At 47.2% G+C, this 24831-nt stretch overlaps 3 protein-coding genes across 4 annotated transcripts in view; 2 read left to right on the plus strand and 1 right to left on the minus strand.

Annotated features, from left to right (window-relative positions):
* The window catches only part of npr1b (natriuretic peptide receptor 1b), a 31791-nt gene extending 30142 nt beyond the window's left edge, over positions 1-1649 (plus strand). The window contains exons 18-22 of the mRNA XM_068569517.1: positions 186-309; positions 393-461; positions 854-1028; positions 1131-1229; positions 1311-1649. Coding sequence (XP_068425618.1) covers positions 186-309; positions 393-461; positions 854-1028; positions 1131-1229; positions 1311-1456 — 613 coding nt within the window. The 3' untranslated portion in view covers positions 1457-1649. The remainder of the gene's footprint in view (positions 1-185; positions 310-392; positions 462-853; positions 1029-1130; positions 1230-1310) is intronic.
* A 1173-nt stretch (positions 1650-2822) lies between these two features.
* On the minus strand, positions 2823-7316 carry dek (DEK proto-oncogene). Of its 2 annotated transcripts, none has more exons than XM_068570003.1 (12): positions 7277-7316; positions 6365-6466; positions 6006-6098; positions 5791-5900; positions 5607-5701; positions 5389-5518; positions 4847-5116; positions 4518-4637; positions 4087-4159; positions 3846-3988; positions 3616-3684; positions 2823-3183 (listed from the first exon to the last, which is right to left on the minus strand). In XM_068570003.1, the coding sequence occupies exons 2-12, from the start codon at positions 6453-6455 to the stop codon at positions 3172-3174; spliced, it is 1206 nt and encodes a 401-aa protein (XP_068426104.1). In that variant the 5' UTR covers positions 6456-6466; positions 7277-7316; the 3' UTR covers positions 2823-3171. The 2 variants fall into 2 exon arrangements, with proteins under 2 accessions (XP_068426104.1, XP_068426103.1); XM_068570002.1 differs by lacking the exon at positions 7277-7316 and adding an exon at positions 6796-7252.
* A 1354-nt stretch (positions 7317-8670) lies between these two features.
* tg (thyroglobulin) lies at positions 8671-24703 on the plus strand. The gene is made up of 49 exons (XM_068569703.1): positions 8671-8896; positions 9428-9536; positions 9647-9744; positions 10000-10155; positions 10242-10401; positions 10511-10617; positions 10748-10891; positions 11387-11587; positions 11966-12459; positions 12560-12923; positions 13225-13260; positions 13348-13578; positions 13975-14079; positions 14162-14239; positions 14364-14461; positions 14599-14710; positions 14841-15002; positions 15079-15270; positions 15451-15578; positions 15736-15886; positions 15954-16112; positions 16184-16327; positions 16436-16600; positions 16692-16796; positions 16886-16995; positions 17159-17264; positions 17484-17657; positions 17769-17939; positions 18103-18189; positions 18300-18365; positions 18475-18612; positions 18706-18885; positions 19368-19479; positions 19650-19729; positions 19898-20041; positions 20189-20248; positions 20578-20712; positions 20787-20972; positions 21063-21267; positions 21369-21459; positions 21637-21787; positions 21874-22067; positions 22417-22590; positions 22859-22996; positions 23272-23459; positions 23623-23727; positions 23807-23947; positions 24126-24316; positions 24485-24703. The coding sequence occupies exons 1-49, from the start codon at positions 8671-8673 to the stop codon at positions 24571-24573; spliced, it is 7341 nt and encodes a 2446-aa protein (XP_068425804.1). The 3' UTR covers positions 24574-24703.
* Positions 24704-24831: the final 128 nt, after the last annotated feature.

Consider the following 24831-nt stretch of genomic DNA (forward strand, 5'->3'; position numbering starts at 1 on the left):
CGTGTACTAGCACTGCTGTACCAGATACTACCACAGTGAGTACTACGTGTACTAGTACTGCTGTACCAGATACTACCACAGTGAGTACTACGTGTACTAGCACTGCTGTACCAGATACTACCACAGTGATTCTTATGCCCCGCCCCCTCATTGCATATGTCATGCTTGTTATGCCCCGCCCCCAGCTCGGTGGCCGAGCAGCTGAAGCGGGGCGAGACGGTTCAGGCCGAGGCCTTCGACTGCGTCACCATCTACTTCAGCGACATCGTGGGCTTCACGGCCATCTCTGCGGAGAGCACGCCCATGCAGGTGAGTGTGCGAGGGGACGAAGACGAGCGGGGGAGGTCGTCTTCGTCGGCGCCCGCTGACGGCCGAGCGTTGTGACTCCGCAGGTGGTGACCTTCCTGAACGACCTCTACACCTGTTTCGACGCCATCATCGACAACTTCGACGTTTACAAGGTGAAGAAATGAACAACAAACATTTCACTGTTTTCAACCATTTTTGTAAAAAAAAAAAAAAACGCACAAAAATAAGAAAGAAAAACATGACAATGTGAACGGAATTAAACCAAATATTAGAAAATCAGCAAAGGAAAATCACAGTATAGTGTGTGTTTAACCGTAAACATAGTATGTAATACAAATACAACTTGTCAAAACAAACTCTTTTCTGAGTGCTCGAGGCTCTAAAGATCAAAGTATTTCCTGCAGATTAAATACTTTATTGAGCCATAAAAACTAAAAAATACCACACAGGAAGCAGTAAATTGGGAAAAAATATAATCTAACCAGAAATTTTAAAAACTCGTAGTACTCGTAGTACTCACCCCTCTCCGCCGCGGCGCCCCCAGGTGGAGACCATCGGCGACGCCTACATGGTGGTGTCGGGGCTGCCGGGCCGCAACGGGCAGCTGCACGGCCGAGAGATCGCCCGCATGGCGCTCGCCCTGCTGGACGCCGTGCGCACCTTCAAGATCTGCCACCGGGCGGAGCAGCAGCTGAAGCTGAGGATCGGCATCCACAGCGGTGAGGACACGGGCGGGTACTCGTGTACTAGTTTGTGTACTAGTACACCAGCGTGTACTAGTAAACTCGTACACGGGGCAAACATCTGTATTCATGTTCCAGGGCCGGTCTGTGCCGGCGTCGTTGGTCTGAAGATGCCGAGGTTCTGTTTGTTCGGAGACACCGTGAACACATCGTCACGTATGGAGTCCAGTGGAGAAGGTAAAACACACACACACACACACACACACACACGCAGGCTTGTGTTGCATTGTGTTAACGTGTGTTTTTTTTTTGCGACAGCGCTGAGGATTCATGTTTCCGCAGCGACGCGCGACGTCCTGCTGGAGTTCAACTGCTTCCAGCTGGAGCTGAGAGGAGACATCGAGCTCAAGGGCAAAGGAAAGATGACCACCTATTGGCTGCTGGGAGAGAGCGAGAGCCAATGAGAGGACAGAGGGGACAGAGGGGACGAGGAGACGAGGGGGAGAGGAAAGGAAACACCGACAGTATCAGAAGGAAACTTCCCTTAAAGAAACATTCTCATGTTCGACAACTAAAAACCTGCTCAGGGGGTCCGGACCCTGCAGGATCCGGACCCCCTGAGTCCGGAAACTGCAGGATCAGGACTCATGGACTCATGGACTCAAGGACTCGGTGGCCCACATGAAGGACGGGGACACGATGGGAACGAAGACACAAGAAGATTTACTTTGAATTGTTTTTACAGATTAAATGAAAATGATAACTTTGTTTTGGTTCTTCATCGCTCCCCTGAAGAGGCTTCTGAAGCCCATAAAACAAGCTGTGAATAAACCTTCATCACCAGAGAGAGAGAGACAGAGAGAGAGAGAGAGAGAGAGAGAGAGAGAGAGAGAGAGAGAGAGAGAGAGAGAGAGAGAGATCACTCGTAACCTGTAAAGAAACAAGTATTACAGTATTATAAAAGTTTAATATTTTTATTTGACTGATGAAAGTAGATTTTTAACACTTCCTGTTTGTAAAGCGTCGAAAAATAATTTGTCAAATGATGTAAATACTTTTTATCACTAAATGTTTGAACTGCGCTTTTTTTCTTCTTCTTTCTGCAGTCTCGTTTACCCACAATTCCTAGCGGCAAATGTACAAACATTATAAAAGAAAATGTTCTGATTCACAATGTTGTAAATTAAATAATCAATTGTGTAAATATTTGCTGCAACATGTAATTTATTTACAACACACATACATGCAGCAGTGCCCCCTAGTGGCTGAAGGAGACATCACTGTTTATTAAATAAAAAACAGTAAACAGACAGCACAAACGACTATATATAAATAATTATATATATATAAATATACATATATAATTATATATATATATATATGTATATATATATATATATAAGTTGTATATACGTACATAAATATTTATGTATATACAATTTATATACATATATACAAATACATGTATATAAATAGCTATATATAAATATTTAAATGTGTATATTTATATATGTATATATAAAAATTATTTTAAAAAATATAAAAAAACAGATTTATAAACTATGTGTGTATGTTAACAAGCTGTTGCTTCAGAGTGCTGTTATATAGTTCTGATAACATCTGTTTAAATTAAAAGTGTGTAATACACTAGTTTTTTACTTCCTTTTGAATTTGGCGCATAATGCGATTAATCCGTTTTCAACTTCGCCCAAAAAACAAAATATACATATATAAATATATTTATAAACCTCTGCTGCATCCTTTCGGCCGCATAAAGTGACGTGGACCTCGTGTTTGACAACACCGCATTGAAATAACACAATAAGACAATTTAGTATCAAAACAATTTTTATTTTTCAGCCCAATGTTTTAAAAGTTTAAATTTGTAAATAATTGTTTGAAAGAGGAAATAAAAATGTTTTCTGAGTTTTAATATCAAAACAATAACTTCACCTCATTAGAAACATATTTACATTTTAATGTTAATAAACAACTTAAAACAAACTTTTCTCATGAATCTGACAGAACGTTAAACCTGTTGACAACAAACCTGAAACGCTTTGACATTAATAACAATAACAACAATAATAATAAACAAAAACATCTTCATGGAGAAAACTATGAAAAACAAACAATATGAAACTCATGAGACGTTTCATCCTGTGAAGCTTCTTCTTCTTCATGTGATGAGCTGTGAGGAGACATTTAGAGAAGCATGACGCACAACAACAACAACAACAACAACAACAACAACAACAACAACAACAGAAGAACATGTTTGTGATGTTGAACACAAACAATAAATAAATCACTTTGGAGAAAAATATTATCCACAAAAAAACTTTGAGATATTTTAAACAATTATTTTAATGATTTACATTCACTGAATTATCTACACTACGTAAACAATATTAATATTCTTTTTAACTTTTTTTCTTTTAAAGTGGATATCTATCCATCCATCTATCCATCTATCATATCGATATATTTCTTTCCACCACCGCCCTCTGCTGGAGAACAGCAGGAACTGCACGACTCAACTTTTATACACTCAACAGCAACTCATTGTGTGTGTGTGTGTGTGTGTGTGTGTGTGTGTGTGTGTGTGTGTGTGTGCGCTCACAGATTTCACGGTCTGCTTGATGTAATCCTTCTTGCTGCTCAGGTCGTGGTTCGGGTACGTGTCAAACACCTGAAACAGAAAGAAGAATGAAGAACAGAAAGTACAACAGTATACATACATATAGAAGTGCGTGTGTGTGTGTGTGTGTGTGTGTGTGTGTGTGTGTGTGTGTGTGTGTGTGTGCGTGTGTGTGCGTGTGTGTGTGTGTGTGTGTGTGTGTGTGTCCTCACCCTCCTACAGATCTGCTTCATGGTCATCTCCTCCAGGTCCGCCTCCTCCAGCAGCTTCTTCACCGTCTCCTTCAGCTGCTCGTCTCCTGGACTCTTCCTCACCATCCTGATGAGCGGCTCGTCGTCGTCAGAGCTGTCGTCCGCTGCAGGAAGTGCACCATGGTGATGTCACCGCTTGCTCCCATGATGCATCAGAAATCAGCCTCTTAAAGCCACAGGCTCGTTTAATAAGTCATCTCACCTGTGTTGGTGTTGTTTTTGCTGCTGCTGCTGTCGGCCTTCTTGGTTTTAGCTGCCGGTTTCTTCTTTGTGGGCTTTAATACAACAACATAAAAAAAAAAAAAACATCAAAAACAACAACATAATCACACGACTTTTGATAGTTTAACTTTTTTTTATTATCGAAAGTTTCTACATTGAGTTTCATGTAATGTTGGTTCTGGCGCCCCCTGTGGACTAAAAAGGTAATGTTGGTCCTATAGAGGCCCAGGAATACACTGAGTCTACAGAGGACCAGGACTACACGGAGACTATAGAGGACCAGGACTACACTGAGACCATAAAGGACCAGGACTACACGGAGACTATAGGGGACCAGGACTACACGGAGACTATAGAGGACCAGGACTACACTGAGACTATAGAGGACCAGGACTACACTGAGACCGGTACCTTGTCGTCGGACTCAGACTCTGAAGCGTTTTTCTTCGCTCTCTTCCTGGGAGGAGCCGTCTTCTTCGTTGGTGTCCTCGCTCTTTTTACCGGCTTCCCTCTTGACTTTGATCTGGGAGACTGGAACACAGAAGCAGAGTGAGACGTCCTCTCAAAGCTGCTCTCTTCGTCGCTCTGATCACATGATCAGGGCTTATCGATGAGGTCATCGATGAGGTCATGACCGTAAAGGGTTGTTTACATACATGAATAATAAAGAAATGTGGATTCTTTTCTTCTTTAATACTAAACTCATCAGGGTTAGTTGTTGCGTAGTCAGTGCCCCTCACCTCATCTTCCTCCTCCTCTTCATCCTCTGACTTGTCCTCTTTTTCTGACGGCTTGTCCTCCGCCTCGGCCTTTTCCTCCTCCTCTTCCTCCTCCTCCTCTTCGTCGCTGCTGGAGTCCATGACGATGGCGCTGGACTTGCTCCCCGGTCTGGACTTCTTGGGACTCGATGAAGACGAGCTGCTCGCTTTGCTCTTCTTCTTCTTGGTACCGGACGAGTCATCGCCCGACAGCTTCTTCTTCGATTTCCTCTTCTTCTTCACGGGGAGACGCTGTCGGAGGAGAAAGAGGAGGAGGGGGAGGAGAAGAAAAAGGAGAGAGAGGAGGAAGAAGTGGAAGATGAAGAGGAGAGAGAGGAAGAGGAGAGAAGAGAAGAAGAAAAAGAAGAAAAAGAAGACGAACACGAAGAGACGTCTATTAGAACATGATCATAAACTTCTGCTCCTTCAAAATGTTTTTTGAGAGTTTAAATCGCAAACTTTCTGGTGCTTTTAAAAACACTGACCAGAAACAACAACAACAACAACAACATCTCTCCGCTCACCTTGCCGCTGTTCTTGGGTGCGATGAGGAAGCTCAGGATGCGATCCACCAGGTCAGAGTGCGTTCCCTTCTTCTCCAGATCCAGAACGCCGCACACCACCTTCAGCTTGCTGTTGGTGAAGTTAGAGTTCCTGCAACAGAAACAGTCTTCATCGCTGCTCACGCTCTTCATCATGACAGTCTACATCGTTGATGCAGAACAAGGAAAACTAAACTTACTTGAGAAGTTTCTCTCGTTTCTTGGAGAACTGCTCGCTGGCGGCGTCGAAAGGAAACCCGTTGAAGAGACGCAGGTTCTTCTTCAGGGACGCCATCTGAGGAGGAAACGGTGCGTTCAGGCTCTCAGGAAACATGAGCACTGGCTGAAGGTACACGAGAGCTCGTGGTGCGTTCAGGCTCCTACCTTCCCCGGCCGGTCGAACAGGATGGCGTGCAGCGGCTTCAGGTCGGCCGCCTTCATCCTGGTTATCTGATGTTCGGAGCGAGGGATGTCTCCCAGCTTGTCCCCGCTCCCTGAAACCATGGCAACAAACCCTCAGTAAACAACACCGACTCTCTTGGAGAACTTGAATGCAACTTGAGCGCGATGCTGGAATATACAAAACCCATTGAACTCACCGTCTCCGACCTTCAGCTTCTCCTTCTGCTTCGGGGCCTGGAAGTCCAGTCGCTCCACCGACTTCTTCGCCCGCTTCCCCTCAAGGATTTCACCTGAAGCACAAGCAAAAACACATAAATACATAAAAATATAAATATACAAGTGCTGCTTCCCTCTGGAAACATGACTACAACTAAAACACTCTCCTTCGAGGAGACATTTTAAAAAGAGAGGTGAAGAATAAAACGTGTTAATGACGTCACATTTAAAGCTTGGTTTGTTTCGGCTTCACGTGTCACTTGTGATGTGTTCAAAGACCGTCAGAAAGATGAGAATCTGACCATAACTGTGACTGCAAGTGAATGCCTCTTCACTCTACCTGATGGTTTGGAGCTTTTGTTCAGACGGGACTGCTCCTCCTGCTCCTCCTGCTCCGAGCTGTCCATCACCTCCTCCACCACGTCACTCATAGTAACACCTCCTGTTTATATACACACACACACACACACTAGTTAGTAGTTCATACATATGCGTGTTAGTACAGTTTAGTGAGTAGTTCATACACATGCTGGTTAGTTAGTTAAGTGAGTAGTTAATACATATGCTGATTAGTTAGTTCAGTTTAGGAAGTAGTTCATACACATGCTGGTTAGTTAAGTGATTCGTTCATACATATGTTGGTTAGTTAGTTTAGTGAGTAGTTTATACACATGCTGGTTAGTTAGTACAGGTTAAAGCATGCCGATCCGTGCGCGGGCTTCTCGTGACTCGGCAGCGGGCAGAACTCCGCAACGTGAACGCGGATTTTACCGGATAGGAGCCGTTGTTTGTAGAAACCGCGGGTTCTCCGGTGCAGTCTGGCGGCAGACCCGCGAGCTCCTGCGTGAAGTTAATCCCGCACGTGCGTATGAAGAGAAAGCGGACGACGAGACTTCTTCTTCTTCTCTCGATGAACAAGGAAGCGCTGGTTTCACTGCGCGCGCGTGTGTGTGTGTGTGTGTGTGTGTTTACTGGTCCTCCATGATGTCCGGGCTGCTGCTTCAACAACAACAAAACGTTTTGGCGCGCTGTGACGTCACGTCGCGCTTCAAAAAAAGACCTGGTCGCTTTTTCGCGCGTTAAAATCGTCACACTTGCTCTCCACGCCCACGACCTGTGCTTGGCCCCTCCCCCTCCCAGAGCGCTGATGCTTCAGGTGAAACCTACGTGAACTCTGCACGCGTGCCTGGGCGCGTGATCACGGTTATGAACACGTTCGCGCCAGTTCGCTGAGCAGCTGCGAGCTGTTTACCTTGTTGAGGCGCAGCGGTCGCGCGTCATCGGTCACGTGACAGGCTTGACTCATGATGGCGTTTTCTCTCTGTAGGAGGCGGGCCCACGCCGCTGATTGGATGAAGAGCTGATGACGTCGTTCTTCTTTGCGTTGGTCCACCGCCCTTTGCAGGCTCATGTTGGAGTTACAGGTTTTTGTCAAATTAAATTAAATAATTGTAAAATAATAATATTACATACAACAATGAAAAATAATAAAACATGTTTAAAAGAAAGATTGTTTTCAAGCTTCCTGAAACAAGCCAAACTGATATGATATAATTAAATTAATTATCTATGTAATAATACATACGATTGTAAAATAAAAAATTAAGAAAAAAAATCGAAATATTTTTGTTGTTCTCAAGCTTCCTGAAACAATACAAAGACAAAAAACAGTGAGCAAAATAAGAGAAAGAAGTACAAAAGATCCAAGCTATTAAATTTGAAATATACATTATTTGATTAAAAAAAAAAATGTAAAAAAAGGTATGAGCTACAGAACTAAAGAATACAAAGTTATACTTTAAGGCTTTAACATGTCGAGGAGAAACAATAATTATATTGTGTTATTTTAAATTGATGTCACAATCAGAAAAACATACCGACTTAAATAAATAATAAATATAATAAGACGCATTCCGCCAGAATAAATCGATCCTGCGCGTATGAGCAGGACACAAAACACAGCATAAATACACACACTGTGTATAAATACACATACTGTGTTTAAATACTTCATGCAGTTTGTTAAATAGACTATCTCCACTTTTTTCACTGATAACTGTGACTTTATTAATATAAGTATTAGTTTAGTTAATACTATTAAAATAAATAGACAAATAAATAAAACAGATGTATTAAAAAGATGTGTTTTAATAGCCATCACTAATAGTCAGGTAATACAATAACCTTATACATATTTACAGGATTGTTTTGAGGTTCATTTCAACATTTCTTTAATCGAAATGGAGGGGTATCCTGACAAAGAAAATGCCCAAAAATATTACAACATACAACAATGTGTTCATGGATAAGGAAGCATAACAAGGTAACCAAGAGATGAGGAACACTTTGATGATAGATCATTGTTTTTACTGTATTTTACAGCTGATTCAAGACATGGGTCGAAACCCACCCGCTAACACAAGAGAGGATAATAGAAAGAAAGATTTTATATATATATATATATATATATATATATATATATATATATATATATATATATATATATATAATGTAAATGGGTGTGTGTGGACACCTGGTCCTCAGGTAAGAGCTCTTCAGCTCTGGAGGAGAACAGCAGACGTCACACTGACCTCTCGCCCTGCGTTCCAGAGTCCCTCTCGTCCAATGGGAGCGCTGCACGGCCCAATGGCCGCCTCCCTGAGTGGCGTTCGAGGGCCCCTGGTTCTGCAGGGACGGGCAGACGAGGAGGAGGAAGGTGCGATCCTCGTCCTCCTCCTCGCAGGTGACTCAGCAGGTCTGCAGGTTTATAAAGAGCCTGCAAACGCTCAGACCGGCACCACAGAGACGATGCTGCTCATCATCGCCTTTCTCCTGGCCGGCTGCCTCGGGCTGCTGCAGGGCAAAGCTTCAGGTAATGTCTGTCTGTCTGTCTGTCTGTTCTTACAGTGTTTTTTTTTCACTTGTTGAACATGTCAGAACTTTTCAGAGAAACTCTGGTGATGTCGCTTTGGAAGGAGGAGAAGGAGCTTGTTTTGTCGGTCTGTCCTGAACTTTATGTCAGACAGACATCCTCCAGGATCAGTGGTGTGTCCCAGACGCACTAAATACACGGCGTGTTCATACAAACTGTCACATGGACAGCAGACACTCACTCTGCTGTACAATTATTTTGCACTATTACGGGTATAGAGGTTCTATGTAGAGGACCTGCGGAGCTATTTTAACCACTTTGACGAGAGAAAAAGGAACTTTATTAACAGTAGACACTTCGTGGAGCAACGTGCAATTGCGCAGCGCGTCTTGGTCAGATGCCTCCGACCTCGCCATTGCCGATCACGTCTCGAGGACACTTTGCTTCACCGAGTTAATAAAGTTCCCTTTTTCGTCCTCGATCACATCCTCAATCCAGCTGATGATGTCATTGCTTCCTGTCGTCATGCAGAGTACCAGCTGGAGACGGAGACGCTGAGCCGATGTGAATTGCTAAGGGGCGTGGCTGTTGCCGAGCAACGAGTGGACGTCCCCCATTGTGCACACGATGGCGGCTTCAGGTGAGTAATTGCCTGAGATCAACACACATGTTGATCTGAACCTATTGTAACACTGTGTGTGTGTGTGTGTGTGTGTGTGTGTGTGTCTGTGTGTGTGTGTGTGTGTGTAGGTCTGTGCAGTGCAGTGGGCGGGGTCACGAGTGTTGGTGCGTTGATGCTGAAGGTCAGGAGATTGTCGGGACTCGAACCAACGGCTCTGCTCCTCACTGTGAGGAACGCTTTTATGTTTTAAATATATATATATACAAATACATTTATTTTATATACATTATATATATATATATATATATATAGAGAAAATAAATATATATAGATACCCACATCATTAATGGGGTAATAAAAAACTAATCTCACTGAATGTGTCTGTCTCTCACCTGTCCCTCCTTCACCTGTCCCTCCCTCACCTGTCCCTCTCTCACCTGTCTGTCCCTCACCTGTCGGTCCCTCACCTGTCCGTCTGCAGGTGCGTCTCCCTGCCAGCAGCAGTCGGTCCTGCAGTGCTCTGCCTCCGGCCTCTTTGAGTCAGTTCAGTGCTCGTCCAGCAGGGGGCAGTGCTGGTGCGTGGATCAGGACGGCATGGAGCTGTATGGGACGCGGCAGAGCGGGACGCCACAGCGCTGTGCGTATGGTCCTGCCGCCGCTGATGATGTCATGAAGTCAGATACATGTGTGTGAGTGCTGCTGACCTCTGACCTCTGACCTCAGGCCCCGGCAGCTGTGAGGTGCGGGCGCGCCGCCTCCTGCACAGCTCCCCGTCTCACTCTCCTCCTCAATGCGCCGCGGACGGCAGCTTCCTGCCGGTCCAGTGCCAGCTCATCAACGCCACGGACAGGAAGCAGCTGGACCTGCTGCAGGCCTTCACCAGGTACCTGTCTGCCTGAGTGTGTCTGTCTTTTGTATCTAAGTGTGTATTACAGTGTGTGTGTGTGTGTGTGTGTGTGTGTGTGTGTGTGTGTGTGTGTGTGTGTGTTCAGGTTCCCAGAAGCCTTTGAGACGTTCGGTAGTTTCAGAAAGTTTTTCCCAGCGGTTTCATCGTTCTGCTTCTGTTCAGACAGCAGAGGACGAGAGCTGGAGAACACAGGTACACACACACACATACATACATAGAGACACACACAAAATTATGGTGATATTGAGGATGATGATGATCATGATGATAATAAAGGTGATAATGATGATGGCGATAATGATGAAGGTGTACTTCCTGTCAGGTGTGGAGCTCCTCCTCTCTGAGGTGTATGACTCAGCGTTCTCGGGCCTCCGTTCCGGTCGCTCCTTCTCTCAGACCAACGTGTACCGAGTACTGCAGCGGAGGATGCTGGGAGTTCTGCTCGCCACCACGGGCCACTTCAGATGTAAACTGGTGTAGACATATTCAAACTGGTTTAGACACATTCAAACTTGAGATTTTTAAATCTCGTACGTAGTTATTTAAGAGAAACATTTAGACTAGTTAACTAGTTTAAACAATTTAACACTGGTTAAATAGTTAACCCAAGTTAGTCCCAGTTTAAACAACTATTCTTGACTAATCAGCACTGGTTAACCATGGTTTAAACTTGTGGACACTAGTCAACTTGAGTTAACCATGGTTAACTAGTGAACATATCACCAGTTAACCCAAGATAACCATAGTGAACACTAGTTAACACTGGTTAGTTTATTAATAGTTAACTACTAACATTATCTGGATTACTTAAACTGACTTAGACCAGTTGAAACCACCCTCAGCAGTTTTCTTCACTGATCTAAACTGTTTTGAGCAGACGGGAACTGGTTTAAACATCTGGACCAGTAAGCACTGGTTTAAACTGGTTGAAACTGGTTAACACAGAGCTGCTGTCTCTCAGGTCCCTCTGCCTGCGAGGTGGAGCGCGAGGCAGCGATGGAGGCGTCCAGCGCTCGCGTCCCATCCTGTGGGAGCGGAGGAGCCTTCAGCTCCAGGCAGTGCCAGCAGGGGGGGCCGTGCTGGTGCGTGGATCCCACTGGGAGGCCGCTCACTGGGATGGAGCTCACTGGGACAAGGCAGATGGGAGACACCCTGGTCTGCAGTGAGGATAAACACATCTTTATGCTAGTGTATCACCAACACGACATTTTACTAGATTACATAACGACGTTATCATTTACAGACAGTACTCAGAGCCTAAATGCATCACCATGTAACTGAAGTGAACCGCCACTGGTTCTCCGTTAGCAGTGATGCTAACATTACTAGCGGTGCTGCTCACGTTACTAGTTCTTCGTTAGCGGTGCTGCTAACGTTACTTTCTTGTTTCTTATTGTTCTGAGTTTGTACTCAGGGTTGAATGCACTTATTTTAAGTTAGCTAAATGAAATGTAATGTAAAAATAATTAGGAAGCATCAACAGAATCGACTAATAGTAAAGACCGATACTGTTTCACCTCGCCTCCTCCTGCAGGTTCAGGTTCAGGTGTCGCTGACTGTCCCTCTCGGCGCCGCCAGGCTCTCTCCCGGCTCTTCTCTGGACCCGTTGAGCCTCCCTCCGTCCGATCCCCGGCCTCCTGCCTTTCCCTCCTCCGGCCTCTCAAGGCACTCCTGCCGGCGGAGGCGGACCCCGCCTCCTTCCTCTCCGGAGTCCTGGTGGAGGTCCTCCACGGCGTCTTCCCCTCGGTGGGCGGGGCTCTGCGGGCCCTGGCTCGCTCGCCTCCCCGCCGCCTCCAGGAGAACCTGTTTGGAGGGAAGTTCCTGAAGAACGCCGCTTCCTTTAACTTCAGCGGAGCGGTGGGAGCTCAAGGGGCCCTGTCTCTGGACTGGCTCGCCTCTCAGAGCGCCGCCCTGCAGGAGAACCGGGACCGGGTCCAGACCGTCAGCCGGGTTCTGCAGGACCCGGCCTTCCTGTCAGCCCTCCAGCACACACTGAGGAGCAGCAGCAGCTCTCATGCCTCCTCACTGCAACAAGTCAGAACCAACGCTTCACCCTTCAGTTTATCATGAACATTCATCAACACATACAGGAACACTTCATCCTTCAGTTTATCACTAACATTCCTCATCACAGGTTCTGGTTCCTCTGCTCCGTTCCTGCTCTGAGGACTCGGACTCGGCGGCCATCTTTGTTCCCAGCTGCACGCCGAGCGGTGGTTTCCGGGAGTTCCAGTGTCAGGACGCAGCGTGCTGGTGCGTTGACGCTCGGGGTCAGGAGGTTGCGGGGTCGCGCACCACCGGCGGTCGACCTCGCTGTCCGACCCGTTGCGAGACGCGGCGGGCAGCGGCACTGAAGGTCAGAGGAAACATGGCCGCCGGCGCCGAGGTCCACATCCCGGCGTGCTCGCAGGACGGAGATTTTCTGCCGCTGCAGTGCGCCGGCCAGCGCTGCTTCTGCGTGGACGCGGAGGGGACGCCGACCAGCACCGGCCTGAGCTGTGAGACACACACATTTAACCTGTTACACACATTTAATCTGTTACACACATTTAATCTTCTTAAATATGATCTCTCTTTAGTTTGATGTCATATTTCCTTCATAAGAATTATTTATTAAAGTTGTTAAAAGAGGAGCACTAGGAAATGGAAGTGTAAAAACAATCTGTTTCACACTTCCACCTCTTTTATTATTATTATTATTATTATTATTGAGTGTCGTCTTTCTCACTCTTCATGTTTGTGAATGATCGTTTTAGTGACGTTAAGGTTTAAAGATTATTTCTGTGTTTCATCTTTCAGGTCTGAAGAGCACAAACGAGACGCTTCAGTCTGCAGGTCAGAAACACAACACATACAAAGATAAAGACGAGATTTAGGAGGAGGAGAAAACAAAATTATATATGAATATATAATCATACACAGGTCGCTGCTCTCGGGCGTCCGATGAGGTCACGGCATTTAGACAGGAAGTGCAGAGCGTCATCGCCCTCTCTAACTCCTCCCACCTTCCTCTGGGATACGGATTTCTATTGGCCGACGGCCTGCGTCTGACCCCGGAGGAGCTGCTGATCGACCAATCGGAGGAGGAGCTGCGGATCTCTGAGCAGCTGCTGAGCCGCTCCAGAGCTGCTCTGCGATTGGCTGCTTTCTCCAGTGAGTCACGCTCTGATGGACAGTGGAAACTGTTTGAAGGAACAGTGTCAGCTTTGGTGACATCTAGTGGCGAAGCTGCAGAATGCAACCAACGGTCTATAATAGAGATATTCTTTCTAGATAACTCAGTGTATCTGAGTACATATGATTTATTAATACATATTTAATACATTTCACACGCTGTCCCTTTAAATTTTGGAGGAAACAGTTAAATGTTTAGTTTTAGTTTAGTTTTTCTCATTTTCATATTTTATTGATTCTTTTTAAAGTCATGCAACAGGAAGTGGTCATCACTGGTTACCTCTGTGACACACGTTTGTGATATTTACACGTTTACTCATCGTCCCTTAAGGCCTCACCAGTGTTGTTGTTGTTGTTGTTGTGTCTGTTTATCAGCCGTCCAGATGTTCCGGCCTCCAGGGAATCACTCGTTTCAGATGTTCACTCCTCAGTGTGACGCTGACGGAGAATGGACACACACACAGTGTTACCACAGCACAGGTTACACACACACACACACACACAAACACAGTGTTACCACATCACAGGTTACACACGCTCTCACACTCTTCCCCCTCCTCAGCTCAGTGTTGGTGTGTTGATGAAGAAGGAGAATTCGTCTCTGATTCTCTGATCAGCCGCTCAGTCCATCTGCCCACATGTGAGCGTATTTTATATTTATATACATCTGAATATATATATATACATCTGAATATATATATATATATATATATATATATATATATATATATATATATATATATATATATATTGTCCTCCTGCAGGTCTGACTCGCTGTCAGAGAGCTCAGGCTCACACGCTGCTCTCTGATTGGACAAAAGGATTTAACATTACGTTACCGCACCGACCGGAGTGTGACGAGGTACACGCACACAAACACACACACCACATAAAACCTCACAAAACATGTTTTTGACCATAACTCTAATTTTCTAATGTTGACATTTTGCACAAACATTTGTGTGTGTGTGTGTGTGTGTGTGCACGTGTGTGTTTCAGGATGGGAGGTTCTCAGTGCTGCAGACAGGTGGCACTGCAGGCTGGTGTGTAAACCGTGTGACCGGAGAGACGATACAGACGGCGACGCCAAGCGCTGCAGGACAGCTGACATGTACACACACACACACACACACACTTAAACTCTCAGCGATGTGTTCACTGTCCCGCTTCACAGATTAAACTTGTAAACTGTGTCTCTTCGTGTGTGTATCTCTGTTTGTGTTTGTGCGTGGTGTGTTCAGGTCCCAGCTGGTGTGAACTTCAGGGCCTCCAGTGTCATCCTGACGGCTCCTTCATGCCGCTGCAGTGTGATGTCACTTCCTGTTGGTGCGTCTCTGAGGATGGGCAGGAAGTGGGCGGGACCCGAACCGCCCGTCTGTCAGGACGGACGCCGTCTTGTGACCGTGAGTGGCGCCATCCAGTGGGAGGAGTCGCAGCTCGAGAGCAGGCCGCTGATTGGTTTCTTGCTTCCCTCTCTAGGCCCTCTCTGCGCTGCCGCCGCCGTTACCCATGGTGCACTGCTGTGCCGGCCGGTGGCCAACGGGCAACAGGCCTGTGACCTCGTTTGTCATCAAGGTTACCAGAACTCACTACCTGTCGCCAGCTTCTTGTGCCGGACCGAGACCCGGCAATGGGACGGAGACGACAGGCCGGTGGGAGGAGCCTGTCAGAGTAAGAGGATCCTCACTGTCAACAATACTTTTTAAAACTAATTTTTATATATATAGTTTATTATTGCATTACTTTCATTACTTTTGTGCCTAATTTAAATAAGTTATTCTGAAAAATTAACATCATTAAGACCTTTTAATGTGTGTGTGTGTGTGTGTGTGTGTGTGTGTGTGTGTGTAGTCCCTCAGCCCTTCCAGTCCATGTCCTCCTCTCAGCTCTGGTCGTTGTCAGCGTCCTGCTCTCAGGTCAGCAGTGTACGGTCTCTGGTGTTCCCCCTGATGACCAGCAGGGGGCTCTGCTCCGCTCAGGTAAGCTGACACGCTGACATAAAATCCAGCATTCTGATTGGTTGAGAGTAAGTCACGGGCTGTACTGTATTGAGCCACAAAGTACTGCATTGAGCCCTAAATTACTGTATTGAAAAAAAAGAAAAATCAAAAAGAAAAGTTTGTGATGTGTGTGTAGCTTCCGGTGTCGGGTCGCTCCGTGTCGTTGTGTGACACCTCGTCGGTGAGTGTGATGTGCGATGGCGACGCCGCATTGAAGCTAACCCTCACCTGGACCGCCCACCTGTCTGACCTCCCAACCTCTGAGCTCCCCGACCTTCAGGCCGTCGGTGAGCACAGCGCGTGTGTGTGTGTGGTATGACTCCAGGCACCATCTTTAACCACCTGTCCTTCCAGGTGCGTTCCTGAATGAGTCCAGGCTCCTACAGGGCGTTCGGGGGCTTCTGGGTAATATCCGCTCTGCGCTCACGTCGGAGCCCGACCTTATTTCCGCAACAATGGCGAGCTTCGGCTGCTCCGCCGGTTACCAGCTGCTTGGTGATGGCGAAGGATGCGGTAAGTTGGCCATCTTTGTAGTCCATTGGCGTCTCGGTGACGTCGGACCCTGATTGGTTGAGTCTTCGCAGTCGTCTGTCCCGCTGGGAGCTTCTCCGGGGAGGGGGTGTGTCTCCGGTGTCCTCAAGGGACCTATCAAGACCAAAAGGGGCGGGACTTCTGCAACAGGTGTCCCAGAGGCTCCTCCCCTTCCGGAGCGACTTCTGTCAGTCAGTGTGAGTCCTCAATGAGACGCTCAACGTGTGTGTATGTGTTTACCTTTGTGTGTGTGGGTCATTGTTTACCTTTGTGTGTGTATTTACATGTGTGTTTACCTGTGTCAGGTGTGACCGAGTGTCAGAGGCGGGGTCTGCGGTGTTCGGAGCGAGGCGACTTCCTGTCTGCTCAGCCCGACTTCCTGTCTGGCAGGTGGAGGTGTGTCGACAGCAAAGGGGCGGGGCTTGAGTGGACCAACCGCGACACGCCTCTCACTGATGATGAGTGCTCAGGTGGAGTCTCAGCAGCCAATCAGAGAGCAGTTCAGACCAACGAATGTGAAGCCCATTGTGACTGTGTGTGTGTGACCGTGTGCGTGTGTAGTTCTGAGCAGGTTTCAGGCTGTTCCCAGGTCAGATCTTATTGTCGCAGCTGAAGACACTGAAGTCCTGCAAACAACAACCTCTGACCTCACATCCTGTGTCCAAGGTGACGGACACACACAAACACACTCTGAATATTATGGTCTGTGTGTGTGTGTGTGTGTGTGTGTGCTGACTGCTTGTCATCTCTTTTAGCGTGTGCGCTGGAGCCATCGTGCCACCATGTGGCGCTGTTCAACAGACACACTCAGTGTGAACTGTACAGCACACACACACTGAACACACACTGCAACACCTCCCAGCAGGTACACACACACACACAGTTGTTTTATTTATTGTGTTTCTATGTTCAGTAATAATTATTAATGATTTATGATCAGAGTCTGTATTATTGTTGTTGTTGTGTGTGATAAATGTTTATCTTATCTGATGATCAATAATCATCTTCTTTTCATTTCGTCGTCTCAGACCAGAGGGTTTCTGGGTAATCCTCAGGCCGAGCTCTTTGATTCGCTGAGCTGCTCTCTGAGAGTGAGGGGAGGGGCCTCAGATCTCCTGGTCATCAGGAAGAAAGGTGCTCCATATATATATATATATATATATATATATATATATATATATATATATATATATATATATATATATATATATATATATATATATGTTATTGTTATTACTGTTATACACCATAAAATGAAAAATAAAACAAATAAAACAAAAATACAAAGGTGTGTGTGTCTGTGTCTGCATGTAACTGTGTGTGTGTGTGTGTGTGTGTGTGTGTGTCTCTCAGGCGTGGCGTTTGAGAGGATGAAGATGATGAAGGCAATCTCAGGTGTGTTCAGGACTCAGGTGTTCTCCTCCAGAAGGACCTCCCTCTCTGACGCCCACCGGTTCTGCCAGGACGGCTGCAGCCGCGACGCCTGCTGCGACGGGTTCCTCCTGCAGGAGAACCGCCTGCAGGGAGGTGCGTGAGCAGGAGAACCACGTTAGCTGAGAGATGGAGGAATGAAACTTGAGGGATGGAGAGATAAATAACCTCCCCCCCCATCTCTCTCTCTCTCTCTTTCTCTCTCAGGGTCTCTGCTCTGTGGTTGGCTGAGAGCTCCGTCGGTCTTGATGTGCGGGGACCAGGACTGGGATGTGATTGGTCAAGGAACGGCAAATCGCATCTGTGGGGCGGGGCTTACCTACAACAAGCAGCAGAGGAGCTTCCTGTTGGACTTCGGGGGACAAAAGTTCAACATCAGTGAGCTGCATTCTCTCTCTTCACCACCAGGGGAAGACTCCTCTGGTTGTAGAGAAGTCCATGCTTCATGTGTTGAAGCTGCATTCTAATGTTGCACGTCATCTGAACAGTCGTGACCGTGTTCTCCGTGTTTTCCGTGTTCCTGACGTTCTTTGTTGTCCAGCTGACTCGTCTCTGCCGGCCGACAGTAAGAACCAGAAGGACTACCAGGCCTCCATCGTCAGCTTCCAGGCCGTCTACCTGAACTCTGGTACCTGAACGCACCTTCGTGCCCTCTTTACGGCCGCTGCCCCGTGGCTCAGCTGGGCGCTGTTCTTCCTGGTGTTGATCTTGTGTTTTTTTGTTATTTGTCCGGAGCAGATTCCGCAGCTGATGGTTCTGGTTCTTCTTCCTGTGCAGCAGCAGGACTCAGTCCTCCTCTGGACGGTTCGTACTTCTTATACTACTTATACCACACAGTAGAAGTACTAATACCACAAAGTAGCAGTACTAATACCACACAGTAAAAACAGTGTACTGGTATACTTGTGTACAGCTTCGGTCCAGCAGAGGTTCCAGGCTTTGTCGCAGGACGACGTCCTCGTGGAACCGGACAGGAAACTGCCCACGCTTTCCTTCTGGCTCAACAGAAAGAACTACAACTCCCAGCAGGCACTGCTCTGGTGTCTCTCACGTACGTCTCTAGGGATGGGTCTGTAGATCTGATGAGGAGGATGATGGTGAGGGTGACGGTGAGGATGATTAGGATGGTGATGATGTGTTTCAGGCTGTGATGAAGAGCAGTGGTGCGCCGTTGCTGACCTGGGAGTCGGCGACTCAGCAGGTTCCTTCTTCGGCTGCTCGTTGTTTCCAGACAGCAGAGTTTGTGGAGCGTACGACAATCCTCTGAGGGGACGCTGCCGCTACCTGCTGGCCAGACTGCCCAACAGCACCTACAGCAAGAAGGGTAAGGAGCTAGGAGTCAGTGGCTAGGAGCAAGGAGCCAGGAGCTAGAAGCCAGGAGCTAGGAGCCAGGAGCTAGGAGCCAGGAGCCAGCAGCTAGGAACTAAGAGCCAGGATACAGCAGGTAGGAGGCAGCAGCTAAGAGCCAGGAGCTCGGAGCCAGAAGTTAGGAGCCAGGAGCCAGGACCTATAAGCGAGAAGCTAGGAGCTAGAAGCAGGAGCTAGGAGCTGAAAACTAGGAGCTAGGAGCGAGAAGCCAGGAGCCAGAAGTTAGGAGCGAGGAGCTAAAAGCTAGAGCCAGGAGTTAAGAGCCCTGAGATGGTAGCCGGGAGCTAGGAGCCAGGAGCTAGGAGCTAAAAGCTAGGAGCTGAGAACCAGAAGCTAGGAGCAAGAAGCAAGAAGCAAGGAGGTAGGAGCCAAGAGCTAGGAGCTAGCAGCCAGGACTGAGGAGCTAAGAGCCAGGACTCAGGTATCTGTGTGTTTCAGTGGATCTCAGCGGACCAGTGAAGAGTTTCTACGAGAGAGTTTCCTTCCAGAAGATGGTTTCTTACTCCGTACGCAGCCGAGTCCTCCTAGGAGACACACCTCTGACTGAGGGGTAACACACAGAGACACACACAAACACAGAGAGACACACACACACACATACAGAGACACACGTGAACACACACGCACAAACACTACTTCAAGTACAAGTCATGCTTTCAACTTAACAAGTAAATATTTAAATGTGTGTGTGTGTGTGTGTGTGTGTGTGTGTGTGTTCAGCTTCATGCAGTGTGAGCGCCGCTGTGACGAGGACCCTTGTTGCCGTGGTTTCGGCTTCGTCCGAGACACCAAATCACCAGGTAACCATGGTAACCAGTAGGTTTTAACCTTTAACGTATATTTATGAGGAGTACTCTAAACAACAACAACACACAAGTGGAAGTCAATTTACACTTTTTGTAATGTAAAAAAAGTATGTTATGTTTGTCTGTGTGTGTGTGTGTGTGTGTGTGTGTGTATGTGCACAGGTGGCTCCAGCGTGGTGTGTGTGTCTCTCCTCTCTCTCGGGGTTCTAACCTGCGGTGAAGACGACGTGACGTCCTGGAGGACTCAGGACTGCACAGAGACGACAGAGACCAGACCAGAGCCACTGGGCTGGTACCAGAAACCTGGTACTGTACAAGTACACACACAAGTACAAGTATCAGAGACCTGGTACTGCACAAGTACACACACAAGTACAAGTACACACAGTAAACATGTACAAGTGCACACTACAAGCACATACAAGTACACAGTGTGATGACTGTGTGTTGCAGTGAACCAGTGGCCGTCGTCTCCGGCTCTCTGTCCTCCGTTCAGCCTGCAGAGCAACAACGGTGAGAACTACAAAACTACAACTACCAGCATGCAGTGCTGAAAGTACTGCTGACAGTAGTGCTGACAGTAGTGCTAATGATAATACTACTAATGATAGTACTACTGGTAATATGCTAATGATAATACTACTATTGGCAATACTACTGCTAATATGCTATTGCTAATATGCTAATGCTAATACTAGCTCTACTACTCCTGAGACTAAGTAATGAAATGAAATGAAAAGTACGAAATGAAAAGTACTATATTAATCTCTGACCCTGATCCTGTAACAATAGTACTGTGACACTCTAATGAAGTACTGACTGAGTACTCGTGGTACCTGCAGTGTCTCTGGACCGGTGGAACCGGCTCCCGGCCTCGTCGGTCCTGGTGGACGCGTCTGTCTCCACGTATGATGTCATCCATGTGAGCCGGGACGTGGCCTCGGATGCGGACGTGACCCGGGACTGGTGTCTCACTGGTAACCACCGCTCTCACCGGCACGCTGCTGCGGTGGAGGCGGTGACCTCATAGCTTATTCACTTCCTGTTTCAGCCTGTCAGGAGGCAGAGTCTTCTTGCGTCGCCGTGTCGCTCAGCGAGACGGGGTCCGCCACCCGCTGCGTCCTCTACCCTGACACCACGGCCTGTGGGTTAAGCTCCGCCCCTAGCACTTCAAGCCCCGCCTCCTCTTGCAGACTGGTCATCAGAGAGCCCGCCTCCCAGGTGTACCTGAGGACAGGTGAGACGGTCCCAGAGCAGATATGCCAATCAAAGAAGAGGACAGATAATCAGAGAAGAAGACAGACAATCATTTCATTTTTTTCATCAGAGCGGTTGCCGTTGGTCACGTCCATCTCCATCCCGGGTCATGGGACCCTGCAAGGCGTTGTCAAGGAAGCGGTCCTGGGCTCAGACAGGAAGTCCGTTGTCCACTTCCTGGGCGTCCCCTACGCACGTCCACCAATAGGATCGCTCCGTTTTGAAGCAGCTCAGCCGGCTGATTGGTCGGGAACCTGGAACGCCACCAAACCACGGTATTATATAGATATCTAAATATGTACACACATTGCAGACAGCAATAAAGTTTGACTTGAGTCAGTTGTTTACAGTTCTCTCTCTCTCTCTTCTCTCTCAGTCCCAGCTGTCTGCAACCCGGAGATGAAGACTCCTCCTCTTCCTCCAGTGAGGACTGTCTCTTCCTGAACATCTTCAGTCCGGCTGCTCTGGTGCTCCATTTATTATTATATATTATATTCATTATGTATTGATAATATCCATTATAAATTATATAGTATTCATTATGTATTTATTATATTATATTCATCATGTATTTATTATATTCATTATAAATGTATAATATTCTCTCGACATTACATTGTTCTTCGTTGTCTTCTTTGTGTCAGAGAGGGCGTGTCCCAGTGCTGGTTTTCTTCTTCAACCCTTCGTCCAATCAGAAGCCAGGACTGCTGGATGGCTCCACCCTTGCGGCTGTGGGTAACATCGTCGTGGTAACGGCCAGCTACAGGACCGCAGCGCTGGGGTTCCTGAGCACGGGTAAATATATATTGTAATTTTATACATTTATAATATAAGTATGACCTCATGATGACCGTGATGATGTCACCGTGATGTCACTGCAGGGCCTGGACTCCGTGGTGACTACGGGCTGTCGGACCAGGAGGCGGTGCTCCGCTGGGTTCACACCCACATTGCTCTGGTGGGCGGGGACAGAACAGCGGTGACCGTGGGCTCAGAGCGCCGAGGTGCCGATATCACCAGCCTTCATCTCCTCTCCTCCTCTTCCTCACCTCTATTCCAGCGCATGATGCTGATGGTGAGCACCCTCCTCCTCTTCCTCCTTTTGCTTCTCCTCTTCTTCTCCTCTGTTCCAGCGCATGATGCTGCTGGTGAGAACCCTCCTCTTCCTCCTTTGGCTCCAACTGCTCTTCCTCCTTTTGCTCCTCCTATTCTCCTCCGACTTTTGCTTTTCGCCCTCCTCTTCCTTTTTCCTCCTCCAAAACGTCAGTAACATGATAATAATAATATAATTAATATAACAGCTGGTCCTCCTGCAGGCTGGCTCTGTGTTCTCTCCCTCTCTGGTCCAGAGCTCGTCCTCCTCATATTAATATAATATATAATATGATATATAATATATAACATAATATAACGTTCTTCTGCAGGGCGGCTCCGTGTTCTCTCCCTCTCTGGTCCAGAGCTCGTCCTCCTCCAGACGCCAGGCGATGGCTCTGGCCACAGAGCTCGGCTGCGCGACCTCTGACCTCACCGATGACCACAAAATGGCCGCCTGCCTGCGAGCGACGCCGGCGTCTGTGCTGAACGCCGCTCAGACCAAAGTAAGTTTAAATTCATTCAGGCCTGTGAAGTAGAAGGAGAACAGAACAATTATGTTACTGAGACAGAAACCATTCAGAAGGTTTGATCAAAATTCATGAACTTTAGAAAACGATAGAATCGAAATCCACAAGTTTGACCAACAATGGGTAAAGAAAAGGCTCTGCTACATGATGTCCGTCATGAACTTCACACGCAATGTGTTTAGGGACCGTTGGAAAGATGTAACTCCGGTTCAGTGTTCCTTGTTAAAGGAAGCTTCTGTTGCAGCTGCTGGCGGCGTCCGGGCCGTTCAGGTCCTGGTCTCCGGTCCAGCGGCCCATCTCTCCGGCGGCGCTCCGCAGGGTGGATCTGCTGCTGGGAACGTCGGAGCACGACGGGCTGATCGGCCGAGCTCGCAGGATAAAGGTCAGAGGTCACAAACACGAAGCAGCAATGTCACATTGTGAGGGAACAGGGGCTCGGCCCTTTATCGAAGGTCTTTATCAATGTCCCAGTGCTATCAGTCCACATAGGGCCTCCGGTGTAATACAGTGAAGTATCCACAGTACTTTGGAGAGTTAAAGCTAATGGTATGCTAACATTATTTTGGGGTAAAGAAGGTTAAAGCTAACTGCAACAGTATTTTGGGGTAAAAGTGGTTGAAGCTAACGGTATGCTCACAGTATTTTTGGTGCCTTCAGGACTTTGAGGCCCTCCGCGGTCGCGCCGATGGCAAGACGGCGTTCTACGAGGCTCTGAGTCGTTCGCTGGGCGGCGCGACAGGAAGTGACCTGCTGAAGGAGGCGGCGGCCTGGTTCTACTCTCTGGACCACGGCCCCTCCCCCGCTGGATACAACCTGTTCTCGAGAGCGCTCAACAACGCCACCAGGTCACAAAGACAACAACGCTGACTCACAACAAACACTTGACTCATATCTGATGACAAGTTTCAGGAAACAGACCGTTTCAAGTCAGAGAAGAGATTTAGTTTCCAGCTGTTTTTTGTTTATTGTTTCCAACAAACAAATAGTTTCTTAATTTGTTTGTTGCAGAGATCTGTTCATCGTCTGTCCCAGCCTGCAGATGGCTAGCCACTGGGCTAACAGCAAAGCTAATGTCTTCCTGTATCACCAACCCCCCTCAAGCTCTCATGACAGGTAGCGGCTGTTAGCTTAGCGTAACATCCGCGAAGCTGATCGGCGCTGATCAAATATATTAATCAATTGTTTCCGGCAGGGCCGACTCGTCCGTTCCTCTGGACGTTCAGTTTGTGTTCGGGACGCCTCATCGTCCAATGAGCTCACAGCGTTTCACTTCCTCGGACCGACGCCTCTCTCTGGCCACGATGACCTACGTCTCCAGCTTCATCAAGACCGGGTCAGGTTACCACTAGTTGGAATAAGACTAGTTAAATTAACTCTAGTTAGATTAGTATTAACACTGGTTATATTACTCGAGTTAGATTAACGAGTTAGATTAACTCTAGTTAGTTACAGTAGTGACATTAGCATAAACCTGTGATAGATGATAAAGCAAAATTGTTATATTTCCTCAGGAACCCGAACCCGTCCCGTGTGTGGGCGGAGTCAGTTTTGCCCCGCTGGCAGCCGGTTCTGTCCTCTGAGGCCCCGCCCACCTATATGGAGCTAAGCCCCGCCCTCCAACAGCGGCAGGGTCTGAGTCAGAGCTCCTGCTCCTTCTGGAGCCAACTGGGACCCAGACTGACCGGTCAGACCAGTCAGAGCGGTGAGAACCCACCCACTTTAGTCTGTACTAGTGTGTACGACTGTTTGTTTGTTTGTGTTGTTGTTGTTTTGGATCGTCAGCTAGCTCGTTAGTTAGCTTTAAATGATCATTGCTGTGTTCATGTTTATTTAATAACTCAAAGTCTTAAGTTTATTTTGTTCACCCCAGGCGTGTTGGGGGCGGAGCCTATCCAGCCTGAGCTCTCGCTGGCTGCACCATCCAGCCAATCACAAACGGAGAAAGACGGCTACAACTAATGACATTATCATCATCGTCGTCCCTTCCTCCGTGTGACATCACAGTTTCCTGCCTTCAGATTCAGTTTGATCCCAATGTGAAGAAATTAAACAACTACTATCTCAATCAATAAAACACCATTTTAAGCTCTTCAAGTCTCTGATGCGCATTATGTACTCAGGTATTTTTACTTCATATACTCAGGTATTTGTACTTTGATGAATGTGGACTGCAAGTAGAAAAGTATCATGAAAAGAAAATACTCACATCTTTATTTA

This window comes from Clinocottus analis, unplaced genomic scaffold (genome assembly GCF_023055335.1).
Source record: "Clinocottus analis isolate CAN_PGR_092001 unplaced genomic scaffold, fCliAna1.0.p SCAF_9, whole genome shotgun sequence".
In the NCBI taxonomy this organism is placed as follows: domain Eukaryota; kingdom Metazoa; phylum Chordata; class Actinopteri; order Perciformes; family Cottidae; genus Clinocottus; species Clinocottus analis.